Genomic DNA, 16,418 nt, shown 5'->3' with positions numbered 1-16,418 from the left:
CGCTTGCCTGCCTTCCCCATATCACGAATATCTTCTACTGCTCTCCCAGAAGACGAGCGGTGATGTCGCCCATATACGCCTCCTCCAGCTCGTAGTCCTCTCCACCGTTGCGGTCGATACCCACGTAGATGAACGCCTCGACGACAGCATCGACGTCGAAGCCCATATTGACAAAGCGGTCGACCAGGTCCTTGTTGTAACCCTTGTACCTGTGTTGGGGAGGTCGGGAGAGTGGAGGAAAAGCCGTCGTTAGCGAGTGTTGCGGCATCATAGAAAGTTTCCTCTCTCGTTGTCTCCCCACGCCTAGATCTCCATATTAGAAAGAAGGAGGAAAACATACCTGGATGGGTCGTCTTTCTTGGGCGGCGGGATAGCCTTCTCGTAGTTATGGGTGAGATGTTCCCTCCTCGGAGCGCCAGCATATTTGACGGCCCAGTCATGAGCCTTCTTGGCGAACTCGTCAGGATTTTCCATCATCATATGCGCCACCTCGGCGTCCTGCGGGTCTTTGGGGTTCGGAGACTCGAGGAGCATTCTCAGGGAGATCAGGGCCATCTTGATAGTGCCCACGGGCGACCAGCCGGACCCGAGTGTGTCGAGGCAGATAGCACCCTGTATTGAAGATCCCATCATGATTAGCCTTGCCCTCCTTACCCTCCGTCTCTCTCTTCTGACTTCTTGTGGGGTTCATGCTAACCGTGACACTGCTGACGTTGGGGTGCCAGATCTTGGTATCGAAGCGCATCGTAGGGGACTTGAAGGGATACATGTCCGGAATGACAATGTCGATCTGGAACTTGCCACCAGCATACGGAGTGTCGGGCGGGCCGATAAAGGTGCCCTTGAGGTGTGTCAGGTTCGCCGGGTCGACAGGGCTGGCATAGACGCCGGAGTTGTCCTTGTCATTGTTGATGTCTGCCAGCTCCTTGGCGATGCGGCGCTCGCGAGTGGTGGCCATCCTGCGGCGACGTGCGGCGAAGAGGCCGGGAAAGAGGACAAGCTCGGTGAGGCCTGGATGCTAATAGAGTTCTAGATTCAGAAGAAGCTACGAAATGCTGGCGTACAAACGGGCGTCGAGTTGGGAAAAGAAGTCGGTCCTGGGGATCTGGTGGAGGGGTAGCGCCCGATGGGATTCGGTTTCGGAAGCGGCGATGTTCCTGGAAGCTCGCCTGGTGGCAAATGGTTTAAGGGCCGAGGAAATGAGGCAAAAGATATGGACAATAGAGAATATGCGTTGGGTTGAGGTAAATTCCTAATCTATTGTAATTACGGGTTCAAGCGTGCGGGTTGGGACAGAAAGGATGCAAGTGACGGGACGATCCAAAAAGGTGACGCCAGGATGTAAGAGAAGGATGGAAGGGATGAATGCCCATACGCTCATCCACTCTCGCGGGTTGCGCTCGGGCTGCGTGGGGCTGCTTCCAGGCGTCTGCTCAGGCTGCCTGGGCGGCTCTTGGGCAGGCTGGCATGTTGCTCTGAAACGGTAAAACCACCCATCCAAACCTAAAGTAGGACTCCGTGGCCACTCCCCAAGTGGCTGGTGATCCAGACATCTCAGGCTGACTGCATCTCAACCCATCCATCGAGGGAGTGTATCCATCGGATGTGCATGTCTGAGCATCGGACTTTGATGGAGAAGGCAAACCTGGAAGTCTGGCTGGTCTGAGATTCTCAAAAGTGGATGTATCCATGCCAGGAAAACCGCAAAGCCCCACTTGTTTTCCAATTTGGGAAAGAGGGTGGCTCGTGCTGCGGTGGCTCAAGGTTGGCGCGTCCCTCTGCCGCCTGGCGACTCCCAACCAACTTGGAAGAGCTCCTCGAAGCTCAACCACACATCATCGCCATCCTCACCAACCCTTACCAACAACGCACCTCAAACCAAAATTTAGCCCATTCCATCGGAGTCGCGAAATTGCCGCGATCCGACCAAGTTCTTCCCTTTCCGCCACTCCACCAGCGAATCTCGTTCCTTATTGCCCTTCTAGAGAGGGGTAACACATCAACACCATGGTACGGCGATGCAGACAACGGTATTTCCTGGTTGTCGCTAACAAGAGTTAGGGTCAAAATCATTCGGACATGGGAGGTGGAAGAGAGGGGAGGGATGAGAAGGATAAAAAGGTCTGATTCTCTTTCCACGTCCCATCATCAGAAATCCTTCCGTAATCAGAGAGGCGAGAGCTGACAAGCATGTTTGCCCATCACAGAAGGACAAGCCCAAGTACGAGCCGCCCCCGAGGCCAACCACCCGCGTCGGTCGCAAGAAGAAGAAGGCCGGCGGCAGCAGCGCTGCTGCCAAGTTGCCTCCCGTCTTCCCAACCAGTAGATGCAAACTTCGACTCCTTCGAATGCAACGCATCCACGACCACCTGCTTCTCGAGGAAGAGTACATCGAAAACCAAGAACGCCTTCGCAAGGCAAAGCTGGCCAAGGACGATGCCGCTCCTGCCTCCGAGCTCGACAACGACCGACTGGCCGATGAGAGGAGCCGCGTCGACGACATGCGCGGCAGCCCCATGGGTGTCGGCACCCTCGAGGAGCTGATCGACGACGACCACGCCATCGTATCCAGCACTGCCGGTCCGGAGTACTATGTCAGCATCATGAGTTTCGTGGACAAGGACCTACTCGAGCCCGGCGCCAGCGTCCTTCTGCATCACAAGACCGTCAGCATTGTTGGTGTCCTCACCGACGACACAGACCCCGCGGTCAGCGTCATGAAGCTGGACAAGGCGCCTACGGAGTCGTACGCGGACATTGGTGGTTTGGAGCAGCAGATTCAGGAAGTCAGAGAGTCGGTCGAGCTACCGCTTCTGCACCCCGAACTCTACGAGGAGATGGGCATCAAGCCGCCCAAGGGTGTCATCCTGTACGGTGCTCCGGGAACGGGCAAGACACTCCTCGCCAAAGCCGTGGCCAACCAGACCTCAGCGACATTCCTGCGCATTGTGGGCAGCGAGCTCATCCAGAAATACCTTGGCGATGGCCCTCGCCTGGTGCGCCAGCTGTTCCAGGTAAGCAACAATCCTCCCCTTGTCTCACTAACATGGCCCTCTGACATTCAACTCCAGGTCGCTGCCGAGAACGCCCCCTCCATCGTGTTCATCGACGAGATTGATGCTATTGGCACAAAACGTTATGACTCCACTTCGGGCGGTGAGCGCGAAGTCCAGCGCACAATGCTGGAGCTCCTCAACCAGCTTGATGGTTTCGACGACCGCGGCGACGTCAAGGTGATCATGGCCACCAACAAGATTGAGACGCTTGACCCGGCCCTGATTCGTCCCGGCCGTATCGACCGCAAGATTCTGTTCGAGAACCCGGATCAGAACACTAAGCGCAAGATTTTTGCCCTGCACACGAGCAAGATGTCGCTTAGTGACGACGTCGATCTGGAGGAGTTCATCGCGCAAAAGGATGATTTGTCGGGTGCGGATATCAAGGCCATTTGCTCCGAGGCTGGTCTCATGGCCCTTCGCGAGCGCCGCATGCGCGTGCAGATGGCCGATTTCCGCGCCGCCAGGGAGCGCGTGTTGCGCACCAAGCAGGAGGGCGAGCCTGAGGGGTTGTATCTGTAGAGTCCAGGGGTAGCAGCTGGTGTGTCGAGGAACCAGCCGTCAATAGAAGAATGACTCAACGGCACCTGACGAAGATACCATCGTATATGACTCTTGATGTGATCCATCAAGTTTAATCGAAGCCAAAATATTCAATAGTAGTGGATTCTATCGTACATGGTGTCATCCAAACTATCAGTGAGCCAACACACCAACCTCTACGCAACACAAAATATTGACGGCATAACAGAAATATTGAAAAAAATAAATAGCAAAACAAAAATTGCTCTTCACAAAGGATTGCCACGTCAAAAGTGATGGGAACTGTGAGGCTCGAACTCACGACCTCAGGATTGCTTCCAGCGTCAAGCTGGATCATACCTTTCACGCGGTGGGAATCCACCGGGAATTTGTATGAGACCTGCGCTCTTCCAACTGAGCCAAGCTCCCGTTGAGTGCTTTGGTAGTTGGTGGAGACAATGGGATGGAAGTGTGGATGATCAAGTTCCATTCCCGGCTCCCAGGTGGGACTCGGTGTGCTGTTCAAAGAGAGACATGCATGTCGAGGACGATAGAAACGAAACAAGAGAATAGTAAGGTGCTATGCAAGCTCATATCGATTCATAGAGTGCCTTTTCAATCATCACCTGCTGTTTCTGAAACTAAGTCCATCACTCAGTATTCAATTCATTCCCTCCCGCACGGCACTACCTGTACCTTTGCTCAAGCTTGACGGGTGGGTTGTCAAAGATAACGCTGCGGAAGAGACACAAGACATGGCTGGTCTCTGCTCAACAAATCCAACAGTCTCAGCTCAAGCTGACACCAGACGATCATTCAAGTCCTCATCTGGATGCTCTCATTTCCAAAGCCACGAATTTGTCTGAAGACGGCAACGCAGAGTCCGGCAAACCAGCCAGGATCTTGATTCATGAATCATGACATCAAACACACTCGTGCTCAACACCAGAATTGCAACATCACAAACCACCAAAAACACGCATTCAGGTCAATCGACTCTTTTTGGCCAGCCCTCATCGCAGAGCCTCCAGCCTTGATCCTTTCCATTGCATGTAATGTCTCCATCTCACTCTCCAACTAACGCGGACCAAGAGCCCAGATTATCGTCGTCGTGTTAGGTACGTAAAGCAGCACGAAATAGGGGGCACTGGTCGATCGGGACAGGTCAGGCATGGAGTCAACAAACTCGTCCGTTTCGTGCCGTGCCAACAGGAAAAGAGACGCGCAATTTGGGGACCTGACAGGCTGGGGTCCAACCGGCCGGTTGGGCCAGCCAGTCCGTCCAACGTCCTGTCCGTCCTTCCTTGCCTTCCTCTCCATGACATCAACGCCCAAACGAGAAAGAAACCCCATCCCACACCATTCGCCAGAGCCGGGTATTCTGTTTTTGTGTGATTTTTCCTTTTCTGTTCGAAGCCGTCATCGTCCCGTGCAACCTCTGTGCTCCATTTGGTTGATCTCATGGTATTTATGAGGCCCCCGAAGCCTGGGGGGACGCACAGTGAGTCAGATAGCCCCGATTGCCATTTCCGCTCCCGCTACCCCATCCACGAAAATGAAGTTGATGCCCTGAACCACCGCGCCAATCTAGAGTGAAATCGCATAAAGGACAAGGAGGAGGAGGTGTGCGACAGAGAGAGAATTGTGTTTTTGGTTCCAGCCACTATCTCTAGTAGCCATAGGCCGCAAGAGCCTCGGTCGTCTTCGCGTCGACCTTCGCCGCCTTCTTCGCCTCCGACAACTGCCTCGCGGCCAGCTTCTTGCGCTCGTAGTAGGCAGCACCCTTCGCCTTGCGCCGCTCCTCGAGCCTGGAGAAAAGTCAGCAAAAACCCTTCAATACTCTTTTCTGCCGGAATCCCAAAGTCGACGCACCTCTCGACAACGTCCTGGTACTTCCAGCCGACCTCGTGGCTGAGGCGGCCGACGGTGCAGTACTTGCGGCCGGGCTGCAGGCGCAGGACACGGAGAGCCTGGGGAACCACCATCTTCTTCTTCTTGTCGTACGGGGGAGGAACACCCTCAAAGACCTTGAGGCGCTCGAGGGCGGCGGCGCCGCGGGCGGTCTTGTGGGGGATCATGCCGCGGACGGCCTTGTAGAAGATGCGGGACGGAGCGCGGAAGTGGAAGGGACCTGTGGATCGGTCAATATCGGCATGTCGTTCGCCAGGATATAGCTGTAGAGGCGCGACTCACCACCGCGAGTGGGGTTGTACCGCGTCATCTTGCGAAGGTAGGCATGATACTTGACTGTAGTTCTCCGTCAGCATCTTTGTTCGTGATGATCCAGGCAGTCCAATATTCCCACAACCGACGCATGTCGTGCGTCGGAACACAGGGCCCTTGACCTCAAGCCACTTCCGCCGTTCTGGGAGACCAAAAATCGAACGAAATCCTGGGGAAACGTACGCTTGGCGCGGAAGAACTCGCCCGAGATGTTGAGAGCCTCGCAGCGGACAACGACGATCTTCTGGCCGCTCAGCAGCTGCTTGGCGACGATGCTGGCCAGGCGGCCAAGCAGGTGGCCCTTGCCATCGATCACGACCTGTTATCGAGATCTCTGGTCAGCTTCCTGTGTGTCCCCTTTGAATTCGATCCCCATTCCGCCTCGTGCAGCTGGCGGTGGCCCTCGGCCTCTCTTATCAAGCCCCGCCCGACCTCGAGTCCCGAATAGCCGCTCTGCTGCGTGGTTCTGCTTGTTTGCGTGCGTGTGTGCATCGCCCAAGGGCGCTCGAGATCGGTGGAAGGCAGCGAAGGTCCGTGGACATCGCAGCCGCCCGCGGGGAGCGGGCTCGTCGTGGATGGATGCGATCAATTGCGCAGTGACGAAGGGGAGCTAAAACGTACCACAGACTCGAACGAAGACATGTTTGCCGCGGTGACCTGGCTAAAGGAAAGAAAATAAAAGTTGATCAGTCACAGTCCGGCTGATCGAGAAATAACAGGAGTTGGACCTGTTTCCTTACCCTCGTGGTATCCGTGTTGTTGATGGTCGTGCGTCTTCGGACTTTCAAAAGTGTGTGATTTGAAAATTGGCCCTTGGGGTCAGTCTCCCATGCGGAACGCGCTAATCCTGATTTGGATGAGGTGGGCCCACAACAGAGCTGTGATTGCTGCCTGAGGCAAAGATAGGGTTAGACCTATGATGCCCGGAAAGTGGGGCAAGAGCTGTTCCTTCCCCGGACCCACTTGCTGCCAGCGGGCATCCTGGTCTGCCAGCCGTCTGGCAGGAACCACGGGCAAGTTCAGGTTGAGTTCACCTTGCGTTCGCATGTGCAACTCAAGGGTCAAGAGCTCAAACGTCATGGGTATACAGAAATCGTCCGTTGGTGTCAGCTGTGATGCATATTTGGTACTGTGCGGCTTGATGACTCGAATATTCTGTACAAGTGATTCCAAACGAGTTTCGCAGAAAGCCAGCCCGCTCTCATGAGCAAAGAAACAAGAGGTCAACAAATCCGACAACTCCCACCCCAGAACAGCAAGACACGAGAAGAAGAATACTACCGAGGCGAAACGCCATTTCTGCAACGTAAAACGCAGGCCTCGCCACTTCAACAAGACTGCCTGGACATGTATGCCATTTACCCACGCTTCTTGGCCTCGTCGAGCTGGTTTAATACCCCCTGAACCTCGATAACCAACTCTTTCCTCCTGGCCCTTGCCCCATTCTCTGTCGACGTATCAACTCCATCTAGCTTAAGCATCACGAGTTCGAACACCGTCTCCGAGAGCTTGCGGTGCTCGTCGATGCGCTTCTTCTCATCTTTGGGAGGCCGAGCGATAAACTCGGCGCATTTCGGCAGGTATTTGGCATGGAACTCAGCAGCGATGGCATTGAGCTTCTCGATGGGTCCACCGGGTATGCCGACAGGTGGAGAGGCGGAAGGAGCGCTTGCGGCCGAAACATGCGATCCCACAGGAGACTGAGTACGGACTTTCGACTTGCCCCGTTTCCTGGAGGTGTCGTTGGGGACTTCAAGACCAACCGCGGAGCTGCGGTCGATAGGGCTGCGGGGGCTTCGGTCATCCCATCCGCTATAGCGATCGAGCCGGGGCGAAGTGGCAGTTGATCCATACCGATCGCCGGCGCTGACCACGGACGACTCTTCGCTACCCTCGCCGGGGTTGTAGGGTTGATCGCCGAGTGCCAGGAGGATCTCGCTGTTGTTCTTGACTCCATATTCGCGTACCAGCTTCTTTGCACTTTTCAACTTGCGTCCCTTGTAGTAGAGCTTGAGACGCTTCGCTTGGTGGTCTGAAAGACCCAGGACCATCGCGGCGCGATCGCGCACATCCTGGACCTTGAGTATACCATCGCCGATGCAGTAGGCGGGGAAGGCTTCAGAATATGTCCGGCCGTTGTAAGTGATGTGAAGGATGTCGTCCTCAGGCTGAGAGTGAAAACCATCTGATGGTGCCGACTGGGAGTATGGATCGTCGTATGACGCCTGCGAGGCATACCGCCTATCTATGTCCATGCCGTCGTTTTCCAACTCGGCAGAAGTGATGTAGGTAAAATCCTCGTCCGTGACCTGGGGGACACCATCGTCCTGGGAGCTGAATGGAGAAACGGACCAACGGGAAAAGCCGTAACGTGCCATACTTCGGGATTTCTTGTTACTCCCACTTCTGGCGAGGAGTGTTGGAATGAGGCTGAAAAAGAGGATAGTCCCGAGTGTGATGTACAGAAGGTTCGGGGACAGGCCGGTCACAGATTGGAAATAGTTGAACAACTCCGCCGTGAGATTGACGGCGGGCTGCAGGGGTGTGGGGAGATGTGAGAGAGCCGCGTGGAGGTTCCCGTGCAGAGTCGCAAAGAAGGCACCGAGAGATGCCCAAACTGCGGAGACGGTCGAAGCCACTTTGGCGGCGAATGGGGCGGTCCTACGACAGACCTAACTGCCGTCGACCGGACAGGGAATTGAGGGAGGGAAATGGACGGAAGGCCAAAGGAGGTACAAGTAATCAGCCCGGTCGCCTCCGGGCACGGTGGATGCGGAGACGGAGGGGATCGTGAACCGTAGTGGGCGAATGCATCAGTTGGAGAAAGGACTGGCAGTCGAATGACCACGTTGAGGCTCAAAGGCGTTGTCGCGGGACGGGTGCACGAATTGCGTTGGACTCGCACCGGAGGGGCCAAACGGGAAACAAAACAGCTGACGTCCCGTTGATTGCCTGCCTTGAGGCAATCTGCGCTTCTGATGTCGTTGGCTGTCGGCCTTGAGGGTTGTGACTGGTGATGAGTGGCCGGGTTTCGGTCAGATTTTGGTCGTCGAGACCCAGAGAGCAGACTTAAAAACCTGGAAATCGGGCATGTGGATAAAGATCATGGATGACCGGCCCGGCTCGTCGTTGTCGCCCTCCCCGCTTTCCTCAGACGTGGGGAGTGGGGCCATCCGCGAAGTACTCCCTGCAGCATTTCCACATCTCGGCGCAGAGCAGCGGACCGGACGCGGGGCCTGAGCTAAGAGGGTTCATCCATTGGATGGAACTGCAAAATGATGACCAACTCATGAGGTCATTCCAGGTTGAACGCGGATGAAGGTATGTTTGTTTTAGTGATGCCAATGAAATACAGGCCCAGAAATTAAGCCAAACGAGGAGCCTCTGGTCGGCCACGGGGCTTGGCAATCTCACAGAAACGGATTTTGCCTCCTCGCTGACAACCTGGAATCCACAAAGATGTCTGCGTTCTCCTCCTACGAGACACACTGGAGCGGCAAGAGCTCTGCGTGCCATCTATTTCCAGGTTGTTGTGGCATATTTAGGCCATACATTGAGGCCTACACTGCATCTCTTCGTCGGCTTGCCTAACATGGAGCCGGCGGATACTATTTTGATGCCTGACATATAACTCAGTGAGATCGGTGGCTCGAGTTCCTGGGACGTTCTGGACGGTGCCGTCTTGATAGGGGCAATGGCCGAGCAATAGTCCGATGGTCAAAATACTCAGGTCCTGTCGCTGGGCTCTGTTGACGTTTACAAATTGTCGTTGTCCGAAACGTAGGTGGTAGCAACCGGATGAACAGGTCTTCGAGGCTCCAGGCACCGCGGTCGCTGACTGCACAATTCTGGGATAAAAACTCCTGACCTTGCATTTGTTTGTTTCTTATCTATCGAGCGATTCTTACGGAGTATTGGACTGAATTGGCCAAGGAAGGATGGAACATCGAACTGGAAACATAAAATGATCATCCTTGAACCAATGAACCTTGAAGGTTCGTCAGGCTTGTTACTGAGGTTGACCGTTGAGGGGTTTTGATGCTCTGAGGAGGCAGGCGTTGTTGGGCTGGCCACAGAGATCGCCTTCCGTTGCGTCATTGGGTGATGATCCAAAAGGAGAACGAGCCGATCTGAATCTCGGCCTTGGCAGTGGACTAACTCACAGCGGATTTGCTTCGGCGGCCATCCAGGATGACTACCCAAGAAGTTGGAATTCCCGGTGTCGCAGATCCTGGAGATACGTCGATTGTTCCACATTGCTGATTTTTCATTCTTCAAGGACGACGATAGAAAAAAGATTGTTGATCTTGGTCAGCAAGTTGCTTAGCCGATTGTTGCATCATCGGAGCACCTTTTGTGGCTTGACAAATCGAGGATCCCGCGTCGCGTCGGCGTTCGACTTTCCTTCCCCACGTTTCGGCATCAAGCATTTCGGTATCTGCCGCTGTGCCAAAGTCCGCATTCTTGCCCCTCATCCCAACTTGGAAGGGACATCTCCAACCTACATAAGCCGCATTTCTTCAACGACATCAACAACCTACCCCGCATCCAACTCCCATGTCCTTCATCTTTCGCAGACTGTTTGGAACCACGCCCACATTCACAATGGAGGCCGCTCAGAAGAAAGCTCAGCAGCTGATTGACGACAATGCCGTCAGTAAGTTTTCGCCCACTCTCCTTCGCAACGTCGCGGAACAACGCGCGAGAGGCTAACGACGTGTAACAGTGGTCTTTAGCAAATCCTACTGCCCGTACTGCAACAACACGAAGCGCATCTTGAGCGAGCTCAACGCCAAGTACACGGCCTACGAGCTGAACCAGGAGCCCGACGGTGACGACATCCAGCAGGCTCTGCACAAGATGACAGGGCAGCGCACTGTGCCCAACATCTTCATTGGTCGCGTCCATATTGGCGGCAACTCGGACCTCGAGAACGTTGTGAAGAACGGCAAGGATGGCAAGAAGATTGAGGAGCTCCTGGCCGAGGCGGGTGCCCTGTAAGAGGGGGCGAGACTGAGCAAGCAAAAGATAGGGACGCACTGTGGTGGCGTTAAAGTATCGGGATACCCTACAGAAGAAGCATGGAATAGATGGGCGGTTAGGGAGAGCTGTGTTTTCTCTGCGTACACGTATATGTTCTTCAATCCAACTTCACATCCTTCCTGAAGGTTCTGACATGGTTGCGGCATTCGCTTTATTGCTTTACAAGACGAGCTCTCTGTTGCCTATTTACAGAGGCTATGGCTTGCTTGCTAACGCAACAATCCTGTCTACAATGTTTTGCCTTGCCGGTTCACTCGCCACTTTCTTCCCTGCCAACCAGTTCAGCCACAACGCTCTCGATACCCGCTCGTCCTCTACTGTCCCAATTACTTCCCGTTGCCCCTTCTTCTTCTTGTCCCCAGCCACTCCCCCGTCATAAGCGATGCTCAACCTTCCCTTGTCGTCCCTGACTAACAACAATTCCCTTCTCTTCGGAACACTCCCCCTATTAAACGCGCTGCGGAACGTCCGCACAGCCTCGCCGAACGCCTCATCCTCGGCCGCCCCGGCCGGCGCACGCGCCTGAATCGCCCGTACGAACCCGTCGCGAAGGTGGTGGAAGTCGGTGTCGCGCACGGGGACGATGCGGAAGGCGGAGCGCGCTGGAACACCCGATTCGAGGAGGGCGGACCAGGTTTGCTCGCCAGTGGCGGGATCTAGAAGGGCCGTCTTCAGGTCAGTACCAGAAGGGGCGTGCTTGGCGAGCGCGGCTTGCAGGGCGGGAAGGTCGGCGCTTGCGACGTAGTAGCCGACGACATAGACTTGGAAGTTGAGGAAGGTAACGGTGCGAGGGCCAAGTCCGATGAGGGCGTATTCTGTCATGTCGGTTGGGGCGACCTGTTTCTCCGATGCAGCCGATGATGGGCTGGTCAGGGCTGGAAGGTTGATGAGGCGCGGGAAGTACGGGACCGTGCTGTTGCCGGTAGGGACGGTTTCGCCGCCTTGGTCATCATGAACCACGACTTTGCGGTCGGGAGAGGCTAGGGGGTGAGACGGTGGCAAGTTGGAGTCGAGCTTCACCTGTTTCTCCAGCTCGCGTTTGAGCTTCCAGGCCGTGTAGATGAAGGAAATGACGCCAGCGATGGCGCCGGACCAGAGGAAAATTTGCCGTTGCCGGTGGTAATCGGCAGCTTGCTTGGACATGCGCTGGACGTCGAGGGTCTCGAGGTTCCGGCTTGATAGCCTGGCCTCGCGGCGCTTACGACCGAAGAGGGTCCGGCGTGGTACCCGGACTGGGAACGGAGGGTAGACGGGGACGGCGGCGATGCCCACCGGAGACCGGGCCGCTCCGGCCAGCCGACAGACTGCATGACGCTGCAGCATTGGGGTCATTTTTTTGGCTCAGGATTCCCTCGAGCGGTTTAAAGTTCTGTACTCATGAATCTTGAATGCTTCACTGATCCGGTCAGGGAATCGCCGGTACCAGCCGGTGGTTTGCAGATGTGGCTGATCTGCGATCGGAACCAAACATTTTTGCTGGCGTTGACATCATCCGATGATGTTTTGATGCATAACCAGCGGTGTATCTCGATTGTTGAATATGCCAAGAATCTCATTGCTCTCTCCTTGTCCACTTTCCTTCATGTCAACATTCACACAAAAAAGGCGTCAAGAAATCCGCAGGTTAAACTGCGTCTTGATCCAAAAATGAGAGGAATTTGGCATGAAGTTTTCTCTAGGTCAACCAACAAGGTATGCCGCTGCTGGTTGGCCCTGGCCGTGGATACACGATGAGAAACAAGAATGTGTGGCAAGGCTGAACGAAGGGGCATCGGTTGTTGAGAGTTCCCTCGGGAGCTTTGAGAGCCGGCTTGGAAGAGGACAGGCTGGAAGCCCTGTGCCACATCATTTGTACGACATCTCTCATCCTCGGACCTAGGTATATTGGTTCGCAGGGTCGCTGATGACTGGTGTCTAAAAGGGGGCAACTTGGCCAACAAGCCTGAAGTCCGAAGGACTCTCTATCGTATGGCTTGTCTGTGGCCCGTTTCCTCCTCCGTCAAAATCGGCGAGGACCTAGCTTGGTTTTCGTTTTGGGCAATCCGACAGTAAAATATCCGTATGTGTATCGTAACGTGAACGTGATAGGTGTTGAGATCTAGCCGCGCTACGCGCCCAAGCAGCCTATTATGCGTGCTTACGGGGTATAGACGAGGCGTGTGAAACAAGACGCATCGAGCAACGGGACACGCTAGGTTGCGGTGATTCCACCTGGGGCTTGCTAGCACTGAAGCGATCCTCGGCGCCGCCAACACGCGCCAGCCTACATATTAACGTGAGAGGAGGTAGTCGGAGATTGGCGAGGCTGGTAAATCAAGGCTTGTGTAAGCGTAAACCTCGAAGCATACGGCCATGAAGTACCTATATATGGTCGCATGATGTATGTACACGGATCTTATTCCTCAGTGCCCGGCTGACAGATCTATGCCGGCCCATGTTGACTCAGGAAACTAGACTTCCACTTAGCCTCCATGAACGCCCACGCAGAACCTCTTATCGAACCTACCACCAACACCGAGTCCGCTCTGGATCGCCCAAGGTCCAGAGAAAGTCCACCATGGGGGTGGTGGGAAGAACTCATTGCTCTGCTGTTTAGCATCGGTTCCACAGTTGCCATCGCATGGTTGCTCCTCTGGATCAACAACAAACCTCTCAACGCGTGGCCTGTTCCCGGCTTTAGCTTCTCTGCGGCTCTCGCTATCCTGGCTACCATCGCAAGAACGACCGCCCAGCATGCCGTGGGAAGTTGTATCGGACAGTCCAAATGGCTGCGGTTCAGGAAACCCCACAGACTCATCGACCTAGACCTGATCGATGACGCCAGCCGCGGGCCTGGAGGGTCGTTGAAGCTGCTATGCATGCGGCCTCTAACGGCAGCCACCCTAGGGGCCATCATCACCATCGCAGCCCTTGGTTTCAGCACCACTGTACAGAACCTGATTGTACTAAAACCAAGGGATGTCTTTGTTGATGACCGTTCGGCTGTTCTTGGCCTGACTCATTTCTACAGAGGGCAGTCGGAAATTTTTGACTATTTTTGGGATACCATCATCTACAACCTCAAAGGTAGGTGAGCCATTTCGCTCTCGTGCTTTGCAACTCCGTAGTCCCAGGATACGCGTACTAATAACACGATGAACCCCCTGCAGAGTCCACTGCCGACATGAAGATGAATGGTGCCATATACCGGGGCTTATTCAACCTGGGTTCGACGCCGACGTTTAACTGTACCTCCACCAAATGTGAATGGCCAGGGACCTCGGTTTCTCTTGGCTTTGCAGCTTCGTGCGTCGACGTCACTACGGCAACCTTGGATGCTCATGGTTCTGCTCGTAGTCTGGAACTCAACGGCTTTTGGCTCGAGCCAGGGGAACACGATGCTCACAACCCCTGGTGGTGTTATGGTGAATGGATCGTACTTGGCAACATCTTATCAAACCGTCGTCAGCCTTGGAGCTATACCTCTGCTCGATGTTGTTGGCAGTGATGAGGAGCCTTTTTCCAATAGACCCCGGCTAAGTCCCGCGCTCGCCCGTGTTGCCGCTCTCCGGATGAAATATGTCCACCTTGAATACCGGATAGCGGATCCCTACGAGGATATGGAAATTGTCGAGTGCGATATCAGCGTTGTGGCGTATCGATATTCGAATTTGTCGTCCGTGAACAGCGAGCTTTTCATGGAAAGAAAGGAGATCGTACCCCTAAAACCCGGCCGTCTTGTGGCAAACCGTACTGAGCCCCTTATCTACGAAGTCGACTTCATCCAAGACGGCCTCCCACCTCTCGGCGCCCGCGTCCCCGACTTGCTTGCAATTCAGAACTTTTTTATCTCCCGCCGATTTATGGGTGACATCTACGAGGGCGAGGGGATTCCACCAATTTCCGGGGTAGGCGACGCATTTCGCAGCGGTGACATGATGGCGACATTCCAGGCAATGACCGACAGCATGACGGATCAGCTTCGTTCCGACTTTTCAGACCCGGCTGTCGTGACGGGACGAAGCGCCCAGCCCATTATTTATGTCGAGGTGGACTGGACTTGGTGGAGTTTTCCGAGTTTCGTCATGGGGGCTTCGATGATATTTGTGCTCCTGACTCTCTGGAGGAGCTGGACAACACATGAGGTCTTGCCCCCGTGGAAAAATAGGGTCACGGCAGCGCTCGCATATAACATTTGCAACTTCGATCATGACTCGGGTGGCAACGGCAGATTCGTTACTCGGTTTCGCAGTGTAAAGGGGCTTGAAGGGTATGCAGAGAACACCATTGCGCAGCTTGATATGACACAGCAGGATTACCCACACCAGCGTGAGAACGTTGGCGTCTCACAACAGAGCTACCAGTCGAGGTGGTAAGCTTCAATGCCTACCTGGTCGACGGAGGCTATTGAGAGAGAGACAAGCCGAGTGAGATGATGGGTCTGGCAGACTGGTGAGGTTATGATTAGAACATGAACAAAACCAAATCCTCGCTGGATTTCTTAGCCTGATTACTAGGGCGTCCAATAGCAATTCAAGACCGTACATCTAATTTGCTATACATACCTATCACGAAGAGTGTATAACAAAAATAACTCTGCATACTATCATGACAAGAACTTGCCTTGTCAACCAGCCGCTCGTCAGTTGGTTCGCCCACATTGGCGCGTGAAATGGGTGTTGGTGACCGGCGCTGCTGCGGCGTGCGTTGGAGGAAGGGGTGGGGGCTCAGGTTGGTTGGTGGCGGGGACGGACCCACTTTTATCCTGCCAAGCGACACGAGGATGAGGTAAGTAAGGCAGGTGGGTCCCTGCGTGGTTCCCTGTCACACCTAGATGTCCCGCCATCCTGAGGGAATCTGAAGTGGAACTGTGAGTCTTGGGCAGGCATGTCGCATGCACAAGCGGAGGGGATGCTGATTCTCTCATCCGCCCTTCACCCTTCAACTGAAGACCGACCTGACGCGAGGCACAGCGGAACCGGGCACACCTCAACAAGCACCGTATCGCACCTGGACCTCCAGCAACCAGCCAGAACCCAGTCGGAACCCAGCCTGCCAGCCTCATTCTCATCTCAACTGACAAGGTCCCGCCGCCCGTCCCTGCCCCACGCCTGAGCCTGTGCCTCACCCAACCGGAATGACCAAGCGCTGCTCCAGGGCTGCCAGTTGCCGCATCAACCTGATCTCGTCCTCCCTCAACTGAACCCACCAAGCCTGAACAACCACCACACACCGGCCTCTGCTTCTCCGCGCTTGCGCCGTTCTGATCCCTTCGCTGCTTTTTGCAACTCGCCTCCCAGGCCCAAACCACGATCCTTGATGTCGCCGGTGCACGCGCTGCGTCACCCATAGCGAGCGAGCCCGTCTCTTGTCCTTTGCTGCGACCGCACCAACGATTCGGATTCACTCGGCGGCAGGACCTCCAGCCGGGCGTTTCATCCACAATCGTTTTCTCCCGGCCAAAGGCTGTCCGTTCCATTCCTTCGATATCTGGCACCAGCCCGTTCTCTTCCGTCACCCTCTCAACCGTATCCGCCATTCTGCGAAAGACGGCGTCGACGGTGATCTGTCACACGACACGACTGCAAACCCCAG

At 55.0% G+C, this 16,418-nt stretch overlaps 11 protein-coding genes and 1 non-coding gene across 12 annotated transcripts; 5 read left to right on the top strand and 7 right to left on the bottom strand.

The window, feature by feature from the left end:
* Positions 1-34: 34 nt before the first annotated feature.
* On the bottom strand, positions 35-958 carry VTJ04DRAFT_7699 (uncharacterized protein; the record flags this gene model as incomplete). Its single annotated transcript, XM_069366054.1, has 3 exons — positions 35-209; positions 341-612; positions 698-958. 3 exons carry the CDS (start codon positions 956-958, stop codon positions 35-37), a joined length of 708 nt encoding a protein of 235 aa, XP_069217028.1.
* A 94-nt stretch (positions 959-1,052) lies between these two features.
* VTJ04DRAFT_7698 (uncharacterized protein) lies at positions 1,053-1,985 on the top strand (the record flags this gene model as incomplete). Its single annotated transcript, XM_069366053.1, has 2 exons — positions 1,053-1,244; positions 1,890-1,985. 2 exons carry the CDS (start codon positions 1,053-1,055, stop codon positions 1,983-1,985), a joined length of 288 nt encoding a protein of 95 aa, XP_069217027.1.
* Positions 1,986-2,007: 22 nt separating this feature from the next.
* On the top strand, positions 2,008-3,578 carry VTJ04DRAFT_7697 (uncharacterized protein; the record flags this gene model as incomplete). Its single annotated transcript, XM_069366052.1, has 4 exons — positions 2,008-2,010; positions 2,062-2,121; positions 2,208-3,014; positions 3,072-3,578. The coding sequence occupies 4 exons, from the start codon at positions 2,008-2,010 to the stop codon at positions 3,576-3,578; spliced, it is 1,377 nt and encodes a 458-aa protein (XP_069217026.1).
* A 297-nt stretch (positions 3,579-3,875) lies between these two features.
* VTJ04DRAFT_t100 lies at positions 3,876-4,007 on the bottom strand. Its single transcript has one exon. It is a non-coding gene; the product is annotated as a tRNA-Met (tRNA).
* Positions 4,008-4,333: 326 nt separating this feature from the next.
* Positions 4,334-4,659, top strand: VTJ04DRAFT_7696 (uncharacterized protein; the record flags this gene model as incomplete). The annotated part of the gene is made up of 2 exons (XM_069366051.1): positions 4,334-4,438; positions 4,528-4,659. The coding sequence occupies 2 exons, from the start codon at positions 4,334-4,336 to the stop codon at positions 4,657-4,659; spliced, it is 237 nt and encodes a 78-aa protein (XP_069217025.1).
* A 19-nt stretch (positions 4,660-4,678) lies between these two features.
* On the bottom strand, positions 4,679-5,041 carry VTJ04DRAFT_7695 (uncharacterized protein; the record flags this gene model as incomplete). The annotated part of the gene is made up of 1 exon (XM_069366050.1): positions 4,679-5,041. The coding sequence occupies one exon, from the start codon at positions 5,039-5,041 to the stop codon at positions 4,679-4,681; it is 363 nt and encodes a 120-aa protein (XP_069217024.1).
* Positions 5,042-5,247: 206 nt separating this feature from the next.
* On the bottom strand, positions 5,248-6,443 carry VTJ04DRAFT_7694 (60S ribosomal protein uL13; the record flags this gene model as incomplete). The annotated part of the gene is made up of 5 exons (XM_069366049.1): positions 5,248-5,386; positions 5,451-5,709; positions 5,772-5,825; positions 5,985-6,120; positions 6,423-6,443. 5 exons carry the CDS (start codon positions 6,441-6,443, stop codon positions 5,248-5,250), a joined length of 609 nt encoding a protein of 202 aa, XP_069217023.1.
* Positions 6,444-7,159: 716 nt separating this feature from the next.
* Positions 7,160-8,179, bottom strand: VTJ04DRAFT_7693 (uncharacterized protein; the record flags this gene model as incomplete). The annotated part of the gene is made up of 1 exon (XM_069366048.1): positions 7,160-8,179. The coding sequence occupies one exon, from the start codon at positions 8,177-8,179 to the stop codon at positions 7,160-7,162; it is 1,020 nt and encodes a 339-aa protein (XP_069217022.1).
* A 2,227-nt stretch (positions 8,180-10,406) lies between these two features.
* Positions 10,407-10,802, top strand: VTJ04DRAFT_7692 (uncharacterized protein; the record flags this gene model as incomplete). Its single annotated transcript, XM_069366047.1, has 2 exons — positions 10,407-10,458; positions 10,528-10,802. 2 exons carry the CDS (start codon positions 10,407-10,409, stop codon positions 10,800-10,802), a joined length of 327 nt encoding a protein of 108 aa, XP_069217021.1.
* Positions 10,803-11,039: 237 nt separating this feature from the next.
* On the bottom strand, positions 11,040-12,176 carry VTJ04DRAFT_7691 (uncharacterized protein; the record flags this gene model as incomplete). The annotated part of the gene is made up of 1 exon (XM_069366046.1): positions 11,040-12,176. The coding sequence occupies one exon, from the start codon at positions 12,174-12,176 to the stop codon at positions 11,040-11,042; it is 1,137 nt and encodes a 378-aa protein (XP_069217020.1).
* Positions 12,177-13,315: 1,139 nt separating this feature from the next.
* On the top strand, positions 13,316-15,199 carry VTJ04DRAFT_7690 (uncharacterized protein; the record flags this gene model as incomplete). Its single annotated transcript, XM_069366045.1, has 3 exons — positions 13,316-13,910; positions 13,994-14,086; positions 14,181-15,199. The coding sequence occupies 3 exons, from the start codon at positions 13,316-13,318 to the stop codon at positions 15,197-15,199; spliced, it is 1,707 nt and encodes a 568-aa protein (XP_069217019.1).
* Positions 15,200-15,653: 454 nt separating this feature from the next.
* On the bottom strand, positions 15,654-16,362 carry VTJ04DRAFT_7689 (uncharacterized protein; the record flags this gene model as incomplete). The annotated part of the gene is made up of 2 exons (XM_069366043.1): positions 15,654-15,680; positions 15,781-16,362. The coding sequence occupies 2 exons, from the start codon at positions 16,360-16,362 to the stop codon at positions 15,654-15,656; spliced, it is 609 nt and encodes a 202-aa protein (XP_069217018.1).
* Between the last annotated feature and the right edge of the window lie 56 nt (positions 16,363-16,418).

Source organism: Mycothermus thermophilus (genome assembly GCF_041956435.1).
Source record: "Mycothermus thermophilus strain CBS 625.91 unplaced genomic scaffold VTJ04scaffold_5, whole genome shotgun sequence".
NCBI classification, from domain to species: domain Eukaryota; kingdom Fungi; phylum Ascomycota; class Sordariomycetes; order Sordariales; family Chaetomiaceae; genus Mycothermus; species Mycothermus thermophilus.
The sequence above is the reverse complement of the archived record's forward strand: the minus strand, read 5'-3'. Positions and strand labels throughout refer to the sequence as shown.